Here is a 25,086-nt window from a genome sequence, read left to right on the forward strand (position 1 = left end):
TTGTACATGTATATTAGATGTTGGCATTTATGTGTACATGCATTTTATCAATGATTTATGTCCTAAATATCAATTAAAAATATTCCCTTACATAAAAATTAGAGCATTAACATAATTTGTCATGAAATCTTTGAGAGTACTCATTTTCCTCTGAAATTTCAATCATAGTTGTTCTTATATTTGTGTCATCATATTATTTAAATCAAAATGAATTAGTATTTCAGTTCATGTTCAGAAGTACAGATACATCTTTTTTTGCAGTCAGTGTAGTGAAACTAGTGTGAACTGCTGTGTATTGTCTGTCATTATAAAATTTGTATTTCTTGTTTTCGTTGTTGTTCAGACTACATATTTTATGATTTATTTCAGAAAATAAATCATTAACAATGATCTTTCTTCTTCAAATTGTATTGAATTTAATGATTCCTGAAATAGACACATGATTTTGCTTCAAAATTAAATTCAAGCAACAGGAAAAGTATGAGTTAATTTTACAAACAGTTCACTGTCAATTTTCTTGTTATAAATGGTAGAAATGATAGAGTTGTCAGTAAAACAAAAGTTTCCCAATTTCACCTGTCGGCCCATTTTGAGTGATGTATATTCTGGCTTATATTATTTGAATAAAGACTGCAGATTTATCCACCTCTGAATATAGAGCAGGTTTGTCATGGGATGGACAAAATTTTCTTTCAGCAGATGTCTTTATTCATCCAACTATCAGAGTTGATATCTGTTGACCGTGCATTACATGGGGGCAAATTGGGCTTAAAGCTCCACTGTAGATTGTTTTTGGCCAATAACTGAGTGTATATTGTCTTATAATACATGTACTGGAAAGTTGATGTAGACTGTTGCATACTAAATTCATTGAAAATGTCTCGGACTTGCTGTGTTTGACATCTTAGTTCCATTAATTACAGTACTGAACTACTGAAATCTATTGAACCGTCACTGCTACTTGTGTATATGTTTGAATACTGATCTTCATGACTTGCTTCAAAGTAAGCCTTGATAAGAACCAACACATTTTTTTTTTTTTACTTTTATTGAATCCACATAATTCTTCCAATCAGGTTGAAAGGAAAAAATTTAAATGGATGTGAATCAGACATTTAATTTGGATAAACAAGTGAAAACTGTTTGTGGAGAAAGTTTTTCACAAATATACCCAATACAATGGTCACTGACCAAAAATATATAATAAAAAGGAAGCATCGAGATCATGTACCCCCAGCATAAAAAAATATCAAGATTCTGTAATTAACTGAAAGCAGTGAAATGCACCGATACCATGATACAGTACTTAAAGCAGCAAAATTCTTAAATCATACACAATTGATAGAGCTCGTGCTTATATCATTTATCAGCTCGTGCTTATAAAATGACATTACAATGTAAAACAATTTTTGAGGTACAATCCAGTCAGCAGAGATTGAAACACCTACTTTATAAATATTATGCATATACATGTATGATTGAAATGGCATGTAAAATCTAGCAAAAATGTACTTTTGCAAAAAGCTACCGTAATCAATTACAGCACTGGTACATTGTCAAAAATGGATTTCAAAATTGTAAATATATGTATATCATATTTCCAGCTCATTTAAAATGGATAAATACACCGACATAATAAGGTCATCTCCAGAAATTTTTTTTTTTTCTATAAACCCCACAGAAATTCCCTCCCTCCCCCCCCTCCCCCCAAAAAAAAACCCCTCAAAAACTCACAATTGGTGGAAAAATATATGGGGCAGTAATTATAAGTGATCATTGTGTTTTTTTTTTTTTATAATGCAACTATTACATGACTCTCATATCACACATTATATTTATTCATACCACAAGCATTTTACCTGAACTTTCATTCACTTTTTCACATTTCATGCATACTTTTCTCTCATCACATGAAAATAAACACTTCTGAGACATCCCCTCTCAACATCTTAACCAAACACAATTGTATCACAGAATAAAAGCAATTTACACAAGAACTGTAGATTGGGCAAGAATTTAACACTATCTGCATAATGGTGATGTGCGTATATTCATTTATTCAGTGAAGTAACTATGCAGTCAATTTAATTTTTTTGTTTTTTTTTTTCAGGAAATTTTAACAGCCAAATTGAATTCTCTGCAGAAGAGCAGTTTTGTGTAGTCATCACTTCAGCATTGCAGATGATTGTCAGTTGTTCACATGGCACATTTACGGAAAACTCCATTATACATGTATTAGGAGCATGGAAGACCAAAACATTGATTGAAGATGTACTCACTAAAAATACAATGTCTCTGAAAGCCATGGTTCTTTGAAACCGTTTTGTGATAAGCTAAACAAAGCTATTCATCCATGTTGAGACTACAGGGTCTTTTAAACTCTTGACTTCGTTCATGAATCCATTTATTTGAGACCCACTTTTGACCGACCAAGACTGGACAAGCTGCATGCCGTGTGTCATAAATTCCATCTCCATTTCGGTACAAATTGTACCAGAATGCTGCAGCTCCCTGTTAAAAGTCATTTGAATTATAAATATGTTTACTTAAAAACTCATTTTTTAAAAATTACAGAATATCAAAAAAAGATTCCCTTAGTCAGATACTGAAAAATAAATTTAAGCACAGCTTGAACTATTTATAAAACAAAAGGATACCTGATACATGTAATTTGTGAAAAAAAAATTACATTTCATTTTATGTGGTATCATAACAATACTTCTGGAGTGTATGATTTGTAAAATTCACCAAAAACATGCAAAAATTAAACCCCCTCCCCTTATGTAGATACATGTGCATGGAATAAAAATAAAAATATTACCTTTTTAGGGAATAACTTGACCCCAATGTATGGAAAAACTGTGGCTCCTCCAGCATCTACATCACTCATCTGGACAGAAAGAGTTTACGTTTAATCAGTACATGTACTACATGTCAAAAATCACAACAGAAGCAGAAAGAAATTCCACAATTTTTACTGACCAATTTAAAGTTATTTCTTTCTTAACACAGGTACTTGACAAAATTATTCTCTGAAATCTCTGATATTATCATTAATCATTTCAAAATCTCACATTCAGACTTTTCTCAAAGCATCTTCATTTAGAAAATGTGCAGACAGCATAATGTCATACTATATTCCTCATATTTCCAATAAAGTGCAGTATAATACATACATGTATATATATATCATTATTTCATTAGAATACTGCATGCTCAAATTATCTGTCTGCAAATTGGACATGGACATATCTACATATTTTTTTCTATAGTTAATACATGTTTACATAACCAAGGATATAGCAATTTTAATTTTTTTCCCCACCCTCCCTGTCATGTACCATGGCATTTATTTCAGATAATATGAACAACATGGATATTTCATGAGCATATGTTCTTCTGGTCCTCTACTAGCCAATATATATACATAAAAAAATATTACATATTGAGGTACAAATTTCATAAAAGGAGATAAAGTGATAATGCTTTGTATAATATCAAGAAGGCATTTACATATGTTGTGCCATAAATTTTGAGATACATTTTAAGAGAAATATGGACAAGAAATTGAAAATGATACATTAACCCAGCACCTGGAGTTTCAAGTTACAGTGCAGCTGTATCCCAATGCTACCTTATCACCTGTGCAAGACTCTCAAAGATTTTCAGCTCAAAGAACCAAGTGTTTAAATTTTTCTACCCCCATTTTTTCAGTGACATACTGTAAAACATGCTTATAGCCAAGTGCAAAGGACCAACAATTTAAACATAATTCATTATAACCAATTGGATGAGATTATAATGCATTTAGAAACTATGGGGAATGAAAATCACTTTGCTGTAAGTGTAAATTCATTATAACCATGTTTGCTATGACATGTTTTACTGTACATCAAAACAAACCAAAACAAAACAAAACTCAGACCATTTCATTGTGGGGGCATACCGGGTACCTAAAAATATGTAGCAAAAAATCTTTTTCTTTCTTGGAGTAGCTAATTAATTTGTTGTAATGTTTTGTTTCTTTAGAGGTATTTGAGGTAGGTTTATAAAACGGGACACTACATGTATACTTATCAGATAATTTAACTTGTAAAATCACTGAAAATAGTTGTTGGATACCTTTAACATAATAAAGACCCAAGATAAGTAGAAACCTTCAAAAATACGTATCTGAAAAGCCACCTATTAAGCTCTATTCCATACTGCATTAATTACTGGTAGCTGAATTTTATTAAATCTTGAATTACTTACATATGTTAGCCAAGTGGCTATTCTGTTACCAGATCCTAGGTCACGGAAAGCATTGGTTTCTTCTTTCTGAACACAAATATTACCAAATCATACAAAAAACTCATAACAAGGTTACCACTGAGTTAGTATGCAAACCTACAGACCAGCAGGGACTTGGGTTAAAAAAAAGCTTGATTTGAAATTTTAAAAAGCCAAACAGACCCTATGCCTAACCCTAGTATTTGCTGCTGCGCATGCAATGCTGTGTTCTCCAAGGCTGAGCAGTCTGGACATTTTATGCATCTGTATCAGAATGAAAAAGAACTGAAATATTGATGGCTTATTTTGGATAATAACAGGAGATAATTGAAATCCCTAGTACTTGCCCTACGTGCCTCTGGGTGCAACAAGGACTAGGTTGGTAGATATTTTGGATAATATGCATCCAAACTTTAAAAAATTTACTTGCCACAAAATATCAGTCTCATCTAGAAATTATGATAATTATGATACATGTACTATAAAGATTTTTCTCCTTTTTATATGTTTATCAGAATTGCTTTTTCCCAAGACTGAATTATTATTTTCCAACTTCAAATTTCAGTTCCTTTTCAAATTTAAATGTTAGAAATAGAAAGCAACGTAAACATTGACTATCATAAACTTACATAGATAAGAAAAGTTGCAATTCGGTTGCCACTTTGAATGTAAAATTCTGACTGGTCTGTCCGCTGTAATGTGAGTTAATACAATACTAAAAGAATCTACTATCATGCAAAAGAAATCACTTCATTTTTCCTTGTCCCTTTGTTAATTTGATTTTTTTTGGAAGAAAGTTAAAACAGTAACACTTTGGAACAGATTTTTAAAGAGCAAAAGCATTTCATGGATAACGAAACACCTTGGCATATTCTAACAAATATAAAACATACTTGAACAAAGAAGTTCAACACACTTTAAACCAGCCACACTGCACAGAGAATAAGCTTTATGTACTACGTGTTGTATTACAATTTCTGTTGATTCTCGCTGTAATTCTAATACAGGTGTACAATGAGGGCACGTTCAAGTGAAGTGAACTATATTTAGTAACAAATCTTCAGAAGTGCTTTCAAAAAGTTGTGGTCACTTACTTATCAAATGATCTCAAGTGTGGACATATTGTATGCAGGGAAATTTTTACCCCTGTTTTATTTTTGCCCCTTTCGCCCTAATCTCAGGTGGGCAAATTTAACACGGGGGGAATTCAAAGAACACAGTAAAATTTCTTAAACAGAACTCTGACTGGGCAAATTAAAAATGGGCCAAAATTGTTTGCAAGTGTGAAAGGGTGAAAATAACACGGGGCAAAAATAACTCTGTAGACAGTATTACTATGAGGGACACAAGGTATTTCCAAGTTTCAGAATCACTTTGACTATACACAAAGGTTCTGTTAATTTTTTTTGTGCAGCCCTTTAATTCTTTTCATTCTGTTTCTTTTTTTAATTCCGAACATTTGTCTCCGCTGAAAGTAATTACTGGAATATTTTACAATTTTATGTTTTACTATTTCCACTTAAATTGTAAACCGCTTGTAAACATATCTCTCTTGAGCATTCTTTGGAACCTTTGATAGAATTTACAGATTCCTCTGATTTTCAAGTTTATAATTAAAAGTGAGATTTGAAAAACACTTACCCTTGCAAAATCAAAATGTGGTTCATATTGCCCTCCAAGTCCATAATTAGCTATCTGTAATTACACAAATAAAAGATTTATTTTAGATTTAAATTGAAATATATTCAATCTTGATATCCTGAAGATTAACAATTACTTTTTTTCCGAAGGAAGGCGACTTGCAGAATGCCTACATGCTTGTGATCCAAGGTTTTCTAAGTCTGATCTACATTCCAAATCTCCACTTTTACCCTTCACATGGTTCCTTGCTCAGAACTTTATTGAGAACTTCTCAATGCAATGTAAAAACCTCCCTCCCCCTTCAGATTTCACAAGTTGGACTAAGCATCTTTGTGAATCTAATAATATTTAGGTACTAAAGTGCTACTATCTTGTGTTCTAATTCACTTTCACTATAAATAATTCTGCATTTTAATTTAATATTCTCTGTGCCAAATTTGTGATGACCTACCTGTACATTTGAGCTAAATTTTGAATAAGTGTATATAAAAACACCTACATTATCCTCTGTAATCTCATCTAAAATATAGAAGTCATGACAAATAGAAATCACATGCCCAAATCACCTATAGCTCACCTGTAAATCTTCAGCAGTTTTCATACTCAGGCCTGTAATGGCTGCTATCCTATTGTTGACATTATGTATAACTGGGTCATCGTCATCTTTTAACCATGCACTGAAATCAATGTGATTACATCAATACTGGTGGCTAAAAAATGTCACTTCATAAATGCTTTCTTTTTCAGTCAAATGGAAAACACACAAATTAACTGACACGGTCAGAGAGGGCCCCACTAAGGGCTGTCAAAAGTTCTTAGTACAATGTAAAAAACTGAGTTATCGTGTTACAACAAAAGAGTCAAAGATAAACATGTACATTCAAACATACATACATACATACAGACAGACAACATGATATGACCCTAAAATCTTTAAGTGTCTTGATTTTATAGTAAAGTGCTTATGTATAACATCTGAAAAAAATTTCATTGAAAACTGTTTGAGTACTTGCATAAAAAAGTGTTGACTGACAATAGATAAGCAGAAAGACAAAGTGATTTCTATACGGCTCCTGCATTTTCATGCGAGGTCATAAAAAACTTTGGTACTCAAGAGCAACAAATTGCATTCCAAGGAATTTTTCAAATTTCATCTGAGCTTTCCAAGAAGTTTAAAAATATTTTCTTGAAAAGAAATTTGAATTATAACAATTGAGTTTAACAAAGTCATAACATTAAGTTTGATTACTATGTATATACTTAGTATTAATATATTTTGCATGCATGTACAATGAACTTTATGCCAATTTTACAAAATGATTGAAACTATATTGTGAAGATAAATATGGATACAAAATACAACAAGAATTTACTGAAGAACAGACTGGCTCTTAATTTTACTTTAAAAAAAAAACCCAACAACAACAAAACAAAAAAACAACAACAACAACAAAAACTAATGTTTGTTTGTAAAACACCAATCCCCCCCCCCCTCCCCCATGGCAGTTCATGGCCACAGTTAAAGTCTTTCAAAAGTAGGTCAACCCCCAAAGCCATGGTCATGAGTTAAAAAATGTTGGTATTCAAAGAAAGGTCTTGTCACAAGATATACTTACATGAAATATAAAAGCCCTAGCACCAACCGTTCAGAAGTTAAGACTAAAGATAATTTTTTTTCCAAAAGTAGGTCAAACACCAAGGTCAAGGTCATGAAATCAAAAAAATTGGTAAGCAAAGAAAGGCCTTGTCACAAGGAATATGAAGGCCTTAGACCCAAGAGTTCAGAAGTTATGGCCAAGATTAAAATCTGTCAAAAGTACAATGTAGGTTTTACTCAAAGGTCAAGATCAAATATGTTGGTACCCAAAGAAAGGTCTTGCCACAAGGAATACACATGTGAAATAAATAAGCACCAAGCATTAAGGTTAAAGTTTTTCAATAGTCCTTTAAAAATTTTCAATAAACAGACAGATAGACAGATCAAAAACTCTAGACCCCAAATCTCCACTTAGGGGGCATAAAATAAACAAATAAACAAACAAACAATCCCTCATTCAAAGATACTACAGTGTTATATTTTTTTTGCATACAAAGAGTAGCTCATTTGACAGGAAGTATCTAGAAATAATGGATCATTATGCCTAGATAAAGCAAGTAATTGTCCAAAGAAATGCATTTTATCCCTGCTTTATTGCACAATGATATCATTCTGCACTTATTCCCGAGTCACACTTTAACAGACAAGAACAAATGACATGTAAACAAACACACACAAGTTACCGTACCTTTTACTAACTCTGTATTCAGCTGTTTCTAGTTTACCAGTTCTTGCATTATGGACAGTAGCCCTACCTAACTAGATTTGAAAAAGAATAGATTGTAGAAAAAAATACACAAAGAAAATTAACTGTTGTCATACATAAGTTCTTCCTAGTAGTGTGAAAATGTGACACTGTAATCTATAACATCTGATGGAAATTTAGACATGGCATGACAAAAAAACACATGGGCTTCATTAAAGATTTTTTTTCTTTTTAGCAAATTAGACACTCTCTAAAGAAAGCTAATGACAACAGACTACAAAAAAAATGATATACAATATGATTTTTCTTGGTACAGTGTGACATTTTCTCTATGAACAAGCACCAAGTAGGAAATGTAAAAAGTGTACATGTATATAATGACATTTTTCAGGGATAAGAGATTGTAAAATAAGAACTGCTTCAAATCAAAATGTCTCCAACTTTAAAAATTGAAACAGACAGTAAATATCCATTCACAACTTTCTTTCCAAACTTTTCTTAATACAAATGTACCAAAGGTTGAAATGATTATAATGTGACTAGAAGACATTCCTTATATCAAGGCATTATAGGTTATGAATATTTTTTTGGGGGGGGGTGGGTTGACACTGCTATTGGAGTACAAGATCCTCCTTAGCAGCTTCCTCACAAATATTAATTATTGTGTGCTCCTATGTTGGTTTATGCAGAAAATAGACAATGATCCTTAAATAAATCAAACAGCTCTTGCACAACCTGTTTAAAACCAATAAACAGCTGATGCCTCTGTGTGATGTATGGGCTAGGTGCCGGTAGTAATAACCAAAACCTAACAAAAATTAACAATTTATACTTGTCAGACATGTCAGATATAGTGTAAATATAATGTAAATATAAGTAGGAAGTGATTACTCAGTATTTTTTGCCTTTTATGGTTCTATGAATCACTACAGGTGTGCATACAAATTTTCATTTTGTGATCATGTGCATTATCTAATTATACATCCACAACTCATGTAATTTATAGCACCATAAAAAGCAAATAAAATCATCTAATGCTAAATTGTGACAGAAATTTGATGAACCATAAATATGCCAAATTTTACTTTTATACCAAAATAACTACGCAACTGTGCAGAGTGTACTTTCAAAAAATGCTTGATGGGAAATCAATCTTCTATTTCAATTCAGTTGGAGACATTTTGGGAAACATTGTGCAGTTGATAGTTCAACGAGTCATGTACTTGAATACAACAGATAGGGTACTCTCTGTTTGTCAGACACCTTACCTTTTGCAAATTCGATAATTTGTTGATGCTGCCCCAAATACACCTGCTCTTTCTAACTACCACAAGAGAGTTTCAGGTATATAACACTTTTCATATTGTATTGAAAATGACTTTTGTAAACAAAATTAAGCAGTCCATATTTCATCTAATTTTCAAAAAAAATGTTACAGCTAATGAATTACATACACTTTATTTGATTTCAAGTTCCATTTTTGACTTATTGAGGAAGAGGAGGAGGGCAAAAATGAGTGAAAATAAATAAAATGCCTAAATCATTTCTGACAGTACAAAGTATTCATTTTGAAAATCTCCAAACAATAAAGCAAATTTTCTTTCATGACAGCTTGTTCAACTTACTCTTGGAGTGGCCAGTTTTTTTATAGTCTCGATTTCATAATCTGACACCACGTCATGGTAGACAACAATCCAGGGATCCAGGTATATGTCTTCCTCCTTAGCCGGCTGTAAGAGCAGGAGGGGGTTGTTCTTGTTTACGTATCGACACTTCAATTTGTGCTTCAGTTTATAATCCTGAAAAAAATAAAAATCAACTGTTTGTTTAAATGTGTGATATCATGCATTCATCTAAAAATCTATATAAAATTCACTGCAATCACAGTGTATAAATAATTCAGATATCTTGTAATCTCTGTATGATATGACTGAAAAAATTCACAGGATAGAATAGTCATAGAAATGCAGTCAATTTTGCAAAAAATTAGCATCAAAAGAGCATACAAATTTCTACAATTAATTCAAAAAGTCAAGAATATTTTTTTTGAAGACAATTAATTTAAACATTTCAATATCTTATTTTCAAAGTGCTTTTATACATTTTTTCAAATACAGGTGCTTTTGTAATGAATTTAAATTCATAAATATATCAATTAGCATTCAGTTCTCCTTCAATATATTACATGTACATAATATACTTGAGTATTTTTACCCCTACACTTCATTACAACAACTTTAATTCCATTTTTATTCTGAACACTGTGAACTAAAAAAGAATTATCATTTCTTCAAAACTATATGACATTACATGTGTGTCTTCTCCCCTGCAAAGGCTCTCATATGTCTGAAACTCCTCGCCTTTTCGATATTCGTCCAGGGGTCGTACTGTGTATTCGTTGGGTTCATCTGTTTCCTGAGCCCCTCCATCATCTCCTCGTCGTTTTCTCTGCTGTTCCTCCAATAACTTTTCGTAATATCTGCGATTATTCTGTGCTCTTGTATGATGAGGTACTACAAAATGGCAAGAACAAACTACCAGCAAGCAATTTTGATTCATTACAACATGTATACAACTTACAACAGTAGTATATGAATATGCACATAAAAATACCAAATTTCTAGTAAAGATGTTACATGTATATACCGATCCGAAATGAAAATGCTTATAGCCACTACTGAAAATGAAATAGCTTGTATGATATTGGCTATTAATTCCATTTTTTAAAAAATTATATCACATGTATCTAAATTAATAGACTGATACTTACACAGTGTCAGAAGTTCATTGGTCAACACCAGAGCCCTCTCTATATCACCTTGCTGAAAGGGGGACATTTAAAAATGAAAAATTATCATTATGAGAGAACTAATATGCAGCAATGGCTATGTCTAAAGCCTAAATTTAAATAAATTTATACCTTATGCCTTCACAATTTGTTGGAAATATCTATATATTTAATTTATACATAACAAAGTTCTACAACTTTTGATTACAACTGTGACACAGATCTTGGAAAGAAAGAAAGGTAAACCCACACAAGGGTATGATAAGGTATGTAACCCTAAAAACCCCAAGTCTCTGATGAGACTGTAGCTTTATTGGTTTGTACTTATAATAAGAAACAATAAAGCAGCACCTGGGCTTGAAACTTAGAAGCATGGCTACAACAATAAATAAGAATTGATGCTTGATTTAACTTACTTTGTACCAAATTTTATTAAATTCAGACCAAAAACAATGGAAGAGTAACATTTTCAACAAATTCCATCATTACCCTATTTTTAGTAATGAAATATGAAGATAATGGACAGTAATCAAGCTCAGAAGTCCATTGAAACAATACAAATCAGGAGCAGAGCAAACACGGACCTCTAAAAAACATCAGAGGTGGGATCAGGTGCCATTGCAACAGTGCTCCCAATAAACAGAAATATGTACCTTGGAGTACCCTACTTGTATACTAAGTCATATATTGAAATTGGACCAAAACAGTAGGAAGAGTGGCATTTTGAAAGAATTTCACAGAAATTTCTATTTTTAGTAATCATGGCAACACGGTTTGTTGAAATCATTCATTTTAATAAATGAAATACAGAGAGACTCTGAGATGGATTATGTTAGGTTTCTTCTGCTGATCTCCAGAAGACTTTGAGCAGCCTGGTTTTAATCTGACTTAAGCACAGTGTCCTTATACACAGTAACGCTTGTTTTTGCCCTTAGTATACACCAGTCACAGTATCGGGATTTGACAAAGGATTTACAAATTCCCCTCATATCATTAGGCTACACCATACCATTAAAGCAGCATACGACAAATAGTCGAGCACCAAGCTCCTCGGTACAGTCTTATTTTTCTCCTCCTCCTCTTTGTCCAAAGATGCCTTCATCCAGAGGGCAGTGTGATAGAAGTCTTCATTCTGATAAGCTTGTCGTCCAATCTCAAAGCAGTCATTGGCTGTAAGCAGAGTGACTGGTTCACTAGTTTTGAGACAGTCATGGTAAAAAAAGCCTGGATTTTTGGATTGTTATTCCTCATGCTTGGTTGATCAGTTTGCTGTTAGGGCAACCTTGCCATTTTTCAGTTTGCCATGCAAATCTATCATTAGCAAATCAAGGCCATAGCTAAATGCACTCAATGCATTTTTTTTGTATAGAATATGGTGGTACAAGAATAAGTGGCATAAATTCACCAATTGTTAGATCAAATATTCCAGACAGGGACTGAGAGTTGGATCCTGATGAGAAAAGACAGAACACAGACTTCAAAACAAAGAAGATTACAGAAAACCATGCAGAACAAACATGCATTTTTAATTTGTGGCTGTAGATCCATGCCTGGCCTTGAACTGTGCAACAACAAAGAAATGCTTTTTGTGACATGACATACTAAAAGCTATGATGTTGTCTTTCAAATCCAGAAGCCAGAGAAATGGATGCTGGATGTTCAGAAATGATGTGTAACTGATAAATATTTTATAAAGCCTATTTTTTCCTATGTTTCTTTACATAAGTGACATATTCTGAGAATCTCTCCTTGTGATTTACCAAGATTTTTACCTTAGCAACTGAGCTGGAAAGAGATTATGCTTTCATATGTTTGTCTGTCTGTCTGCATGATTTCTCATAAAGTTGTGAATTTATTACAATAGATTTTGATAATAAACTAGAGGTACTGTGAGCACTGAGCTCACAAAATGATACCCCCCCCCCCCCCACCTCCCATATGATTAAAATTGGCAAAGTCCACGTTTTGCTATGGGAGACCTGAAATAAGTGTCCGATCAAAAAGTAAAATAGGAGGTGCATAATGGCACTATGTAATAAAGATTCTGTGAAAGTATAATTAAATTTTATTCAGTGGTATAGGAGGAATTGCCGATATGAGATGGGTACCCCTCAATATTATAGAAAGAATGGCAGTGTCTATGTTTTACTATTGGAAACCTGAAATATGTGTCCAATCAAAAAGTAAAATAGGAGGTCACAATGGCACTATGTGACAAAGATTCTGTGAAAGTCTCATTAAATTTTATTCAGTGGTATAAGAGGAGTTGCGGATAAGAGATGGGTACCCCAAAGAATAATGGACAGATGGATGGATGGACACCCCCATCACTATACACCCCCTGCCATTAAAGTGAGGGGTATAATAATAAAAATGTCTGCTCTCATAACAGAGAAAATTGAAAAGTTTATATCTACTAACTGACGCAGAAGCTAGGATTTTTTTCTCTTTATTTTTTATTCGGGCGAAAGGGGGGGGGGGGGGGGGGAGGGGGAACTCTAGATACGTCACACTTCATTTTGGACAAAGAAAGGCAACTCAAGTTTACTAAGTCACAGCTGATTCCAAGTGCCCTAAAGTTGGTATCTGGTACAACTGAAATTGTCTCATTCAATACTTTTCTCTCAATTACTTAACGATAACTTTATTGTTTCCTAGGTAACAGGAAAACATACTACAAGATTCCATTCTGAATGAGTGGTTATATTTTACATCAGAAAGCCTAAAACACTAAACCCAAGGAGTCCATACTTACTTTATAAAGAGAAAAAGCTAAGTAGTCCAGGATATCAACCCGTTGAACAGTGCGATTTTTCTCTATGGCCACCAGAGCGAGGGCTTTTTCCATCCACATGGTTGTATGATAAAAATCTTCATCATTATAGGTCAGCTTTCCAATTTCAAAGCAATCTGAGGCTGAAATGACATCATTAACATGCAGCATGCAAATTCCAAACAGATCATAGCTATTATAAATGACAGTAATGTGGTTAGTCTCATTGCAAGAACACTATGTCAGAAGTTATCGTTTTGCAATTATGTTATAACATCTACGATATGGGGGAGGGGGATGGGAACAAAATTTTGTGTCATATTGAAAATTCTTTAGCCAAAAATAAGTTGCAGATTTTATCTACACCTCGATTGTACTTTACATGTGTAAGTAACTGATGAAAGGCTCTCTTTAAATTGGCATTTCTGAAAACAATCAACTGTAGGTTTGTTCTCCACATTTATTTGGACTTTTAAAACTAAAACTTTTTTCCCTTTGAAAAACCTGTAGCAAAATACGTAATTACAATGTACCGACAAAATTTTCCTTTCAACTTTTTATCTGAAGGTGATATTGCTGATGAATGTGACAACAAATGACACATTTGAAAAGTGTGTTCCTTTCAGAACAAAAAAAAGATTGTCTGAGAATGCTGTTAGACATGAACCCAATGGTCCAATTTAAATCCTGTGGCAATATTTGCATTCTTCAAAGGTATAGGCCTACTGATGGTTAACTGATTAATGTTTTAAAGCATGCAATTCTTTTAACTTCTAGTCCGTTTGCTGACACAAATACTATATGCATTCAAACTTCTTTAGAGAGGCCATCATGCATAGCAGAGAGCACTAAAAGACAAGACTTTTTTTTATCAAGATCATTTAAACTTGGCAGTGCATAAAAATGACCTGCAATATTCTTCTGGTATAGAAAAGACTTCACAGTCTGTTCTCAAAAATACTAGCAAATTATTTCATTTTTAGTTTTATTAATAAACATTCCTTTTAATCAAAATACATGTAAATGCTACATACTTTTGAATGCATGGATGTACCATATTTGTAAATTGTAGCTCTGAGTTCATCTCAAGGATATTAGAATTACATGCTAAAAGAGTATTTCATATTTAAAATAAACAAATGATTTTTTTTCACTTTTTTAAAAATTTGTTCTTGAATTAGAAAATGGGTTGAGGAGTGTCTTTGGACTAACCTGACATAGAACTAGACACCATAGAGTGGATACGACCCTGGGCCAGATTGTTGGTGTCCAGCTGGTATGTGTCCTGTAACCGTAGCAACGCTGTCACCGCCCCTTTCAGATCCTCGTACTTGGGCAGATATCCTTTCAGCTCTTCTATTCTTTTGTGTACATCTGCAGATGAGATAAAAGTGTTGAAACCTTTAGTAATTGTTTCATTAATATGACCAAAAAATATTTACGTGTACCTTGGCACCTTCTTTCATAAGTTCATTTTTCTAGCTAACAATTATTGTGGTTTCAACTGAAAATCTTGATCTTTTATACTAAACATCAATATTGGGATGTCCAAAACTGATCATATGAGTTGAAAATGAAATACTTTATTATTCATCATGTATTGCACTTTTTAATTTACCACTTTCAGGATCACTCTGAAAGTTGGGGGCCACCTCTCTGTCCCAGTCTAAGGTGAATCGCTTCATGTACAAGTAAGCATTGATTGGATTGGCTAGGAGGTTCTTATCACTGGCTAAGGCCTTTTCACTGTGCTCAGCAAAATCTTCAGCAACTCTGAAAGCCAATTTACAAAGAACAATATGTCAAACAATTGCCAATATTGTAGTTATATGCTTCTACTTTGGGCAATACAGACCATAATACTGGAAACTATATACGTACATGTACCTCTAGCAAATACATACAGTAAAGCACAGTTATAGTGACACACGCTTATAGTGAATTCATGCTTAAAGCAAAGTGATTTTCAATCCCCATGGTTTTAAAATGTATTGTAATCTTATTTAACCTCTAGAAAATAAATACAGTTTTAGCACGGTTATAGTGAACACACTTACAGTGAATTCATGCTTTAAGCAAAGTGATTTTCAATCCCCATGGTTTTAAAATGTATAACGAATTAATCATGAATCAAAATTACTCATTTCGGCATTTCACTACAAGCGTGTTTTACCATATTTTTCATGTTTCTGAGTTATATTAAATATACCACCAGTACAAGTTACAAAAAATCTTATTCATGTCATATATTGCTCTGGTAGCCCTGAGTATATGCAATAAATCACTAGTTTTTTAAGACATACTATAGAATCATCAATGTTCATGGGGGATGGTCTAGCGTAATTATGCAAAAATACAGTTCTTGTGAATCAAAAGTGATTTACAATCGTGTTACTTTTAATGAAAGTTCGAATTATTGATTATTTAATTGATTGTATGCTGCTGATTCAATCTGATAATCTATTTTAAAATCTGACTTTGCAAGAATACTTCTTGAACATTGTCTACTATGTGTAACTTAGACAGATGATAAGTATAATTATAAACTTAGACGATATCTTTTAAAAGTAAACATACACAAGTACATGTAATTAAAATTAATATACATGTACATGAATGTAAATGAACTAAAGAGTTTACAAGCTCAAATATTACTGCACTGAGTTGACAGTGTGGTTTTGTACCAAAGAAAAGTTTCTTCAAAGCTTTATTTTTATAAAAAAAAAAAAAAAAGAAAAAAAAAAGAACCTATGAGGATCCTACACAATTCTTTTGTAGCTAGTGTCTACTGGGGATTATCTTAGTAAAGGATTCTGTCACCATGTTGGAACAAAGTAATCTTTAATTTTGTACCTATCATTAAATATTTATCCCTACATGGCAACTAAGCCAGCTATACTACAATCATGAAGAATATCTCTAGCCATGGTAAATGTGACATTATCATCCATTTTTGGAAGAAATGAAGAGAAGAGGTTCAACATCTTCTCATATAACTATAACCGATACATGAATGAATTCACGTAGTTCAACTTTACCTAAAATTTCAAAACTTTAGGAGACATATATTTGAATCACTCAAAACCCTTCAGATCACTTAGTACAAAGGAAATGCCTATAACTTACTATACGCTTTGTGTAAATAGTCATAATATTATGCTTGCTAAAATAACTCAGTCATTCATGTTTATTTATCAAAAATTTGGTCTCCTTATCAAGTGGCGCATTTTTTCAACATATGAAAAGTATTACTCTAAATCATCACATTTTCATGACACATTAGTTTCGAGAGAGTGTAGTATTGTATTTATAAGCAATAGAAATTTTTCGCAAATTCTGGTTGTTATACTATTATACCCGAGAATGAAATTTTCGCAAGCAGACAATCTTGCATATTTAAGCAAAAATATAGTACTCATGAATAAAAAGTGATTTAAAGTACACAAAAGGGTATTGGTGGCTGCAGTCTAAACTAGCTATATACAAAAATATGTGATTTTGTCTTCTCTGAGTCATGTCCAATTTCATAATGGGACTATTTTTCTTCAAAATGTTCAGTTAAATCTATAATGAGTTCAGATTTTCAAACAAAAAAAAAGCTATCTTGAGAAAATTTTCATGAATTTATAATTTTTAACTTAGGAAAAAATAAACTAATCTAATAAATAACCTACCAATTTTTTGTCACAAAATTTTTTCTGACCGAAAAATTTGAAAATCCATTTCTGCAAAATGACATTCAATTACAAGACAATGATGGATGGATTTACTACACAGCAAGGAATGCCAAGAAGGGAAATTGATTTTAGCATATTAATTAATATCCTGTCTGCCTGTTAAATTTACAACTATTATGAGAAAGAAATCTTAGTCATTGCAATGAAGCACGTTCAACCATGATATCAATATCAAATACATTAAAAAAGAATAAAGAATTTAAAACAAACTGGTAAATGTACTACAATGGACATGTACTAAAACTGACTATCAAAAATGTGATATAGATATAAATATATATATTCATTACATTTTCAACAGAAAAATACGGTGATTTATTTGTACAGTTGAATTAAACTGATTTTATTTTTCACATGTGTTATTTTTTTCACATTTTCAAAATAAGATGTTATTTTTACAGTGTGAAAATAAAAAGTTATTGTTTTGAACTTTAATAAAGAGATAGCTTAAAGGAGCAAGAAGAAAACTTAAGAAAATGATATAAATTTAAAGATTTGTTCAGAATAAGACATGGTACTTTAATATTGACTTGTTAGGATTTTTTTGAAAATATATTTTCACTCAAAAAATCCTTTTCTACTTGTGCTTTGCACCCAAAAAAATCCTTCCTTTCTTGTGCTTTGTACTCAAAAAAAAATCCTTTCCTACTTGTGCTTTGCACTCAAAAAATCTTTTCCAACTTGTGCTTTACACTCAAAAAAATCTCCTCCTTCTTGTGCTATGCACTCAAAAAATTCTTTCCTACTTGTGCTTTGCACTCAAAAAAATCCTTTCCTACTTGTGCTATCCACTCAAAAAATCCTTTCCTACTTGTGCTTTGCACTCAAAAAAATCCTTTCCCTCTTATGAAATAAATTCTACATCTAAATACAAAAAGTGAAGTGTTCTCTTTACCTGTACATGTAACATATATATTGTATATATGTATGATAAAAGAAATGATAGAAAATTGGGCAATTCTGATATGAAAAATACTGCAATTTTGATACCCAGGGTAATAGTGTAAAATTACTCGTCCTAGAATAGTTTGAATTAATCTGAAATCATATGCTAGGTCATCAATTTACTTGATCTATATTTATTACTTAAGTCAAAAAATTCTAGATTCAAACTTTATCCTAGCTTTAAAATATCTGTATATTCAAATGTATTTATAGTGTAAACTGTAGGATTATATTTTTATGACAGGAAGAATAAAGAGTTAAATGCTGCAATAATGACATATTTGTCTCTACCACTCACAAACATGACTATATATAAGCATATATGAATAATACTGTTTCCCACAAAAAATAGACACTTACAACAATTATCACCGTCACAAACCACGGCCAAAATGTACGATCCTCTCCCATTCTTGCCGTGGTTGAATGAGAAGAGAATATTTCGCAGCTCATTTAAATATTGACCAATGCAAGTAAAGCATAGTCAGATGATTAACTTTGACGCGACCTTACAATACCCAATTGCAGTATACAAAACATTTCTTGTATACTGTTGATGTCAGTTGTTGATTTCAATTGCGATGGAAACAAATATTGTCATTGGTTGAACATGACGTCACAACATTGAGGCATAAATATTCTGGATTACGACACTTTCTGTGATCAAGCAGCCATGGGTAAGAGAGAGCTATATGCACACAGGTGTGTTAAGGAAGCACTAAGATAATCTGACTTGAGTTAATCAGTGATACAATATGACGTCATAGTAGGCTACATGACATCAATTTTAGATCACAAGTTTTCTAAATATTGTTATTTAGAGATATAATTTAACTCCTGAAAATGAATAGAACCTTGCAAATATTAACAAAAATAAAATGTTTTTATTTTGTTATGCTGTATCTGTCACTTGAATTAAAAACTCTGACCGATGACGTCATATCTGTTCAACAAGTAACTTGAGAATTGATCATGTTGTGTAGCGAGAATTTGACTAAGACGGTATATAAAAAGATACGTAAAAGGGGGTTTTGAAGCAAATACCGTGATTAGTGTGTGTGATTCATGTGAAGTTAATGTTTGTGAAACAGGTATGCTAATTCATTTTCATCCATTATATCTTCTATTGAAGGCAGTCAGCTATTTACGTATCACGGTCGGCCTTTCCTGTGTCATTCGTGACAAAAATAATGCAAAAGAACAATACTAAGCTGGATACTTCAAAACATAATATTTGTACATATTGAAAGCTTGCGTTCTATAATACTTAAAAAGTGCTGCTAGAATCGTGAGGTAAACTTGGTTTGAAGAAATATCTCGGGTTATATGTATAAAATGCAAAACATAGGGTAAGGTTCCGTGCGAATATGTGGAATAATTATTTTCTCGACCGGACAGTGGGATTCTAGCAGCACTTTTTTTAGGCATAAGAGATGTTTTTCAACTATATTATTTACTCAAAGAAATTATCAAACCCCGGGGTATTGTTGTTCTGTTAACTATTTTATCAAGGAATATTTTGCTATTAATAGCAGTCACGTGATGACATTGTGGTGGTGCACTTCTTGGCCTCAGACACACTGTTGTCTTTATGCAATAGTTAATATTAGTTTATGTTTTATCGGCAACTTTGATAAATTATCAAACTTAATTTTCTTAAAAAAGTCCAAATTTCCCGAGAAACAATTTGTATGCCTCCTTAACATACCCGCGCGGTCTCCGGACCGTGGCTTGAGACGATGAACGATTATTGACTTATTCCAAAAAAGGGAAGCAATCACAGTTAGAATTTCATGACATTCATATTTGTTTTTCTTTCCAAAGACAGCATAGGCAATGTTTTCAAACATTCAAATGGACAACTTAAATTTCTGAAAGTTGATTTGGCACGTACTACTTGTCATCAATTTATCCTTTATCTCTACTAGTCATGCACATTTTTATCCATTTTCTCATAGTTCGGGTATTTAGAAAGAGGTGAATTGGCCTTAAATTGACAAATTTAAATTATTACTGAAATAACAGTTTGCTTTTACAGTTTCAAACATACTTAAAATAGCTATTATTGAATTACAAAGTTGTATTTTGATAGATACAATAAACTAATAATTAAACCACTAACAGGTTAATTAACTGCTATTTTCTCTTTCAGTAAAATTTGTAGAAACACAATAGTTTACTTTATATGAGGTAATTTTTTTGTAATTAATTAGGTGTGTAACAATACGCCCTCTTCAAATTATGTATGTTTTATATAATTCTGTCACAGTATGGTTATTTTCGATACATTACATTTTGATTGAAGGAGACAGATTCAAAAGTTGTTTTATGTCTTGTTTCACTGAAAGCAGTAACTTAATTTACAATGCAAATTATATAGAAGAAATTAACTAGAATTAATTGACTGTTTGATGATTATTCCACAACTATTGTTCTTCCAAGAATCATGTTTTTAAAATTACATCATGCTGTTCAGCATGTTTTAATGAACACCAAACATGATGGAATAGCAATCCCTAGAAAAAAAAAAACCAACCAAACTGAAAATAGAGATTTTTTAATGTACGTATCAAACTGACGAAATTAATGAATCGATACAGCGGTGAACCATACCACTTCTAGTAATTAATGCTATTTATTGATATCAACTCATTGAAAAGGTGAAATCACCAACTCAGATGAGTGATCTAGGCCTGAGTATCGCAAGCTACCTGTAGCAATACAATACATAATATCATGATATGGTCATGTGATATAGCAAATATCATGATACAGCTGTCAACAATGATTACTGATTGAATACATTGATATCTTTGCATATATTAAACTGTGTTGCTTACTTCCATAATAAAGAAATATAAAATGAGTATCTCTGCATTATTTACCAAATTAATTACAGGTGGATTCATATAGTCTCTACATTGGATTCTTTTTTGATCTACCTTGTTTCCTGCTACTTAGGGACGTTAAAATTTGTTAGATCATAATTATGTAGATTTCCCAAGTAAGACTATGAAGATAGTCCATGAAAAATAACTTGTACTGTATGGCAATACATATATATGTAAAAGCAGAAATATTTGTTGGGGATTAAATTTTGTTTATTTCATTATTAACAATTATCAATGAAATTAAATCTCACAAAATATTTTTATGACTATTTATTGAATAGGGTTACATTCAAAACAAAGAAATTAAAATTTTAGATGACAAATCAACGAAATTTTATCCCCACGAAATTTGTGCTTCTACAGTACCTGACAGTACAATATGCATAGCATGAGCCCTAATTGCAATCAATATGATTGGTGTATCACTGTATTAATTGTTATACCTCAAGTGATATCACCTATTCAAATTGTATAAGTGATATGACCTAGTTGAATAAGTCAAATGACCTATTCAAAAGGGTAATATCACCTATTCAAAATGAATATTGCCTTTAAAGATGATTAATTTATTACAATATTTTATAGAAACAAATAAGGCTTCTATCAATAAGACTTGTATATCCCTAAATTGTCTATGGCCTGAATGTCCACACTGATAAGTGACCATAATTTCCTGTTATCTGACAATAAATGAATAATACAGCTGTGTCATTTCTTCTTTGATCTACATGTATATAACTTCCTATTCAATCAGTGGTCAAGGATAAGCCATACATAACTTTTTATATAAACTTGTAATAAAAACAGGATTTATATCTATGTCAACACATGCTTAATGTAATTTTCTCTCTTTTTTTTTCTAGGAAAGGCTCTACACAGTGTTGTGGTCAAAGTGATCCAAAATTGAATTCATTGTAAAAAGTATAAAAATATAGCAAATGCATATTACATTGATACTGAAAATTACAATCAGTCAAGTCAGAGACCTATCATGCGTATAGTATAAAGGTACTGATAAGTTACATCAATACAAACATCATGTCTATGAGAGAGAAGAGAAAGGGGGTAGAAGCTATTTCATATTTGATGAAATAGAATAACATTTCAGGATCTATTATTTAGATAATTCTGATATGATATTCAGCTTATATAAGTGTGTGTGTGTTTGTGGAATCGAAAGTTCTAGATATATACAGACATTAAGACTTCTGACTGCAATTTTCAAAAAATGAAAGAATCTTTTCTTGTAAACACATACCTTTTGAGTTTTGCAAGTCTTTTTTCTTCTTCATGAATGTAATCTTGAATGGCAACAGCAATGTCCCTTTCTGCAAACAAGGCACTCTCAAGATGTGCCATGGAAGAAAACAATTCGGCACACGCAAACGCTGCCACGCAAGCGGTCACCAGCAAAGATGCTAAAAGTTTCATGACTTCAACTGCAAAGCAGAGGAAATTCTTTCTGAACAGCTGATCGCACGGTGTCAGTGACAGGTAACCTTCTGGAATTCTCTGACAGTCACAATTTAACTCTTATTCTCAAAAAAATCTACGTGTACAACGAATTAATCTAACGGAAATGTTGAATGAGATGAAGCATGTGCATATAAACAGAGCCTGCCTTATCGGGTTACATTTTTTTACGAATTGGACGCGTCTATGTATTGGTGGGAGGACAGGATTGTTCTGTTTAAAGTTGCGAAATCGCAAACTGAAGAAATTGAATGTTTGCTGCGCAAGTAACTACATTTGTGTTTACATGAGCAAAATGATTATGATCAAAAAAAAAAAAGATTATAATCAAGTCCATGAAAATTCACAGTTTTTTTGTTTCATATCACCTCATTTCACTCAATGAGTAAAATGAGGTGATATGAAACAAGTCAAAGGGGGGGGGGGGGGGGAAGATTACTTCTGTAAATCAAGAGATTGTTTCTCAGACTTTCTCTTAAAATATTTCAAAAATTATCAAACTTGCTTCAATAGGACACAATTCCTACTGTTAGGAAACGTTAATTATAAAGCAAAAAAAAAACAAAAAACAAAAAACAAAACAAAACAAAAACAAAAAACAAAAAAAAAAAACAAAACAAAAAAAAACACTCCTGTTCTACAAACGTTAATTATAAAGCAAAAAAAAACGAAAAACAAAAAACAAAACAAAACAAAAACAAAAAACAAAAAAAAAACAAAACAAAAAAAACACTCCTGTTCTACAAACAGTTCAATATCTGCACTTGTCTCATTGCCATGGGAACCAGGGGAACGGAGGTGTGGGGCGTGTGCCCCCATAATTTTGCCGATATATAGAAAACAAAGCTACTTTATGCTTGTGTTCCCTCAGTAATAACGTCTGATGACCCCCTTTTATGCTTGTCATGGAATTTTGCCTGGTAGTGCCACCAAACTGAAAATTTTTGGTTGTGCCCCCCCCTCAAAGAAACCCCCCCCCCAAAAAAACAAAACGAAATTGCTTCCTTCGGGGTTGTGTTTCCTAAAATAGAACATAACAATTACTAATGTAAATCATATACAGTACCAATCTTGATCCACCAGGTGCGCATTTCGACAAATTTTGTCTCTTCAGTGATACTCATGCCGAAACGTTGGAAATCCAAAATATATTTTTTTAAAAACTTTGAAGAGCTTAAAAAGGTGCCAAAGACTGGAGCCAAATACGAAGGATCAGAGCTATGCCTGAGGAAGATAACTCTTAATTTTGAAATAAATTTCTACATTTTACCTCAGCAATTAAATATATATCCGTATTTTCAAGCTAGTACCGAAGTAATTGGCCACTGGGCTGTAGAGACCCTCGGGGACTAAATAGTCCGATGCCAGCAGAGGCCTCAACCCAGGGGTCATAATGTAAATCATATACAGTACTAATTTTGATGCACCAGATGCGCATTTCGACAAATTATGTCTCTTCACTGATGCCCATGCCGAAACGTTGGAAAATCCTTTTTAAAAAATAATGGAACTCACGAACAATTGTTCGACCATGAAATAAAATATGTATTTAAATATTTAAAAATTACAAATAACTAAACTTACACCGTTGTCACTGAATTCCAACACTTTTTTGTAATCCATCATCGACATGTCATAAAAATTTTAAGATCGCCGTTTTCTTTAGCCTAACAACTTTGTGTATAGTGATAATTGTGACGTTTTAAAAATCCTTTGTGACGTCACGCCATTGTCATTGTGGAGGCTTAGAAGGAATACGTCATAATACATACGCTTCACATATTATGTGTTTATGTGTTTTATGTGTTTTTCACAGTATTATTTGTCTCCTTGACTTGTATTCATGCAGAACGAGAACCAATTCAATATAGATTTAATTGTTGCGGTATTCGTTGTGGGTTATATTTTATTTGGGGGGGGGGTTATATTTTATTGGGGGGGGGGGGGTGTACAGAGAGCCCATGCATTGAGCTAATTTAAAATAAATATTTTTCGCGTTTTAACGCGAAACTTTCCCGAATAAACGCGCAACTTTCACGTTATAACGCGTAACTTTCGCGAATAAAAGAATTATACTTAATACTTATATAGTTATGTTATTTAGGAACTTGTGATCTTGACTGACAAATCAGAAACATGAACGCAGACGGGGACTTCTGTGAATTTATAAATGACATTTCTTCAGAAGATGTAAAAGAGAATTGATGCGAGAAATGGATAGAATGGTCCTGAGGAATTTGCATTTAATCTCAAAATCCTACTT

General features: G+C 32.4%; 1 protein-coding gene across 3 annotated transcripts; it reads right to left on the minus strand.

The window, feature by feature from the left end:
* Positions 1-1,706: 1,706 nt before the first annotated feature.
* Positions 1,707-23,005, minus strand: LOC133184137 (prolyl 4-hydroxylase subunit alpha-1-like). Of its 3 annotated transcripts, none has more exons than XM_061319008.1 (13): positions 22,609-23,005; positions 15,396-15,550; positions 14,990-15,151; positions 13,760-13,920; positions 10,987-11,038; positions 10,527-10,729; positions 9,842-10,015; positions 8,199-8,269; positions 6,491-6,590; positions 5,914-5,967; positions 4,255-4,320; positions 2,822-2,890; positions 1,707-2,511 (listed from the first exon to the last, which is right to left on the minus strand). In XM_061319008.1, the coding sequence occupies exons 1-13, from the start codon at positions 22,779-22,781 to the stop codon at positions 2,344-2,346; spliced, it is 1,608 nt and encodes a 535-aa protein (XP_061174992.1). In that variant the 5' UTR covers positions 22,782-23,005; the 3' UTR covers positions 1,707-2,343. The 3 variants fall into 3 exon arrangements, with proteins under 3 accessions (XP_061174992.1, XP_061174991.1, XP_061174993.1); XM_061319007.1 differs by lacking the exon at positions 13,760-13,920 and adding an exon at positions 12,014-12,174 and having other exon boundaries at positions 22,609-23,004; XM_061319009.1 differs by lacking the exons at positions 4,255-4,320; positions 13,760-13,920 and adding exons at positions 4,902-4,964; positions 12,014-12,174 and having other exon boundaries at positions 22,609-23,004.
* Between the last annotated feature and the right edge of the window lie 2,081 nt (positions 23,006-25,086).

The sequence above is a fragment of the Saccostrea echinata genome, unplaced genomic scaffold (genome assembly GCF_033153115.1).
Source record: "Saccostrea echinata isolate AGI-Se365-2 ecotype Australia unplaced genomic scaffold, CSIRO_AGI_Sech_v1 ptg000010l, whole genome shotgun sequence".
NCBI classification, from domain to species: Eukaryota; Metazoa; Mollusca; class Bivalvia; order Ostreida; family Ostreidae; genus Saccostrea; species Saccostrea echinata.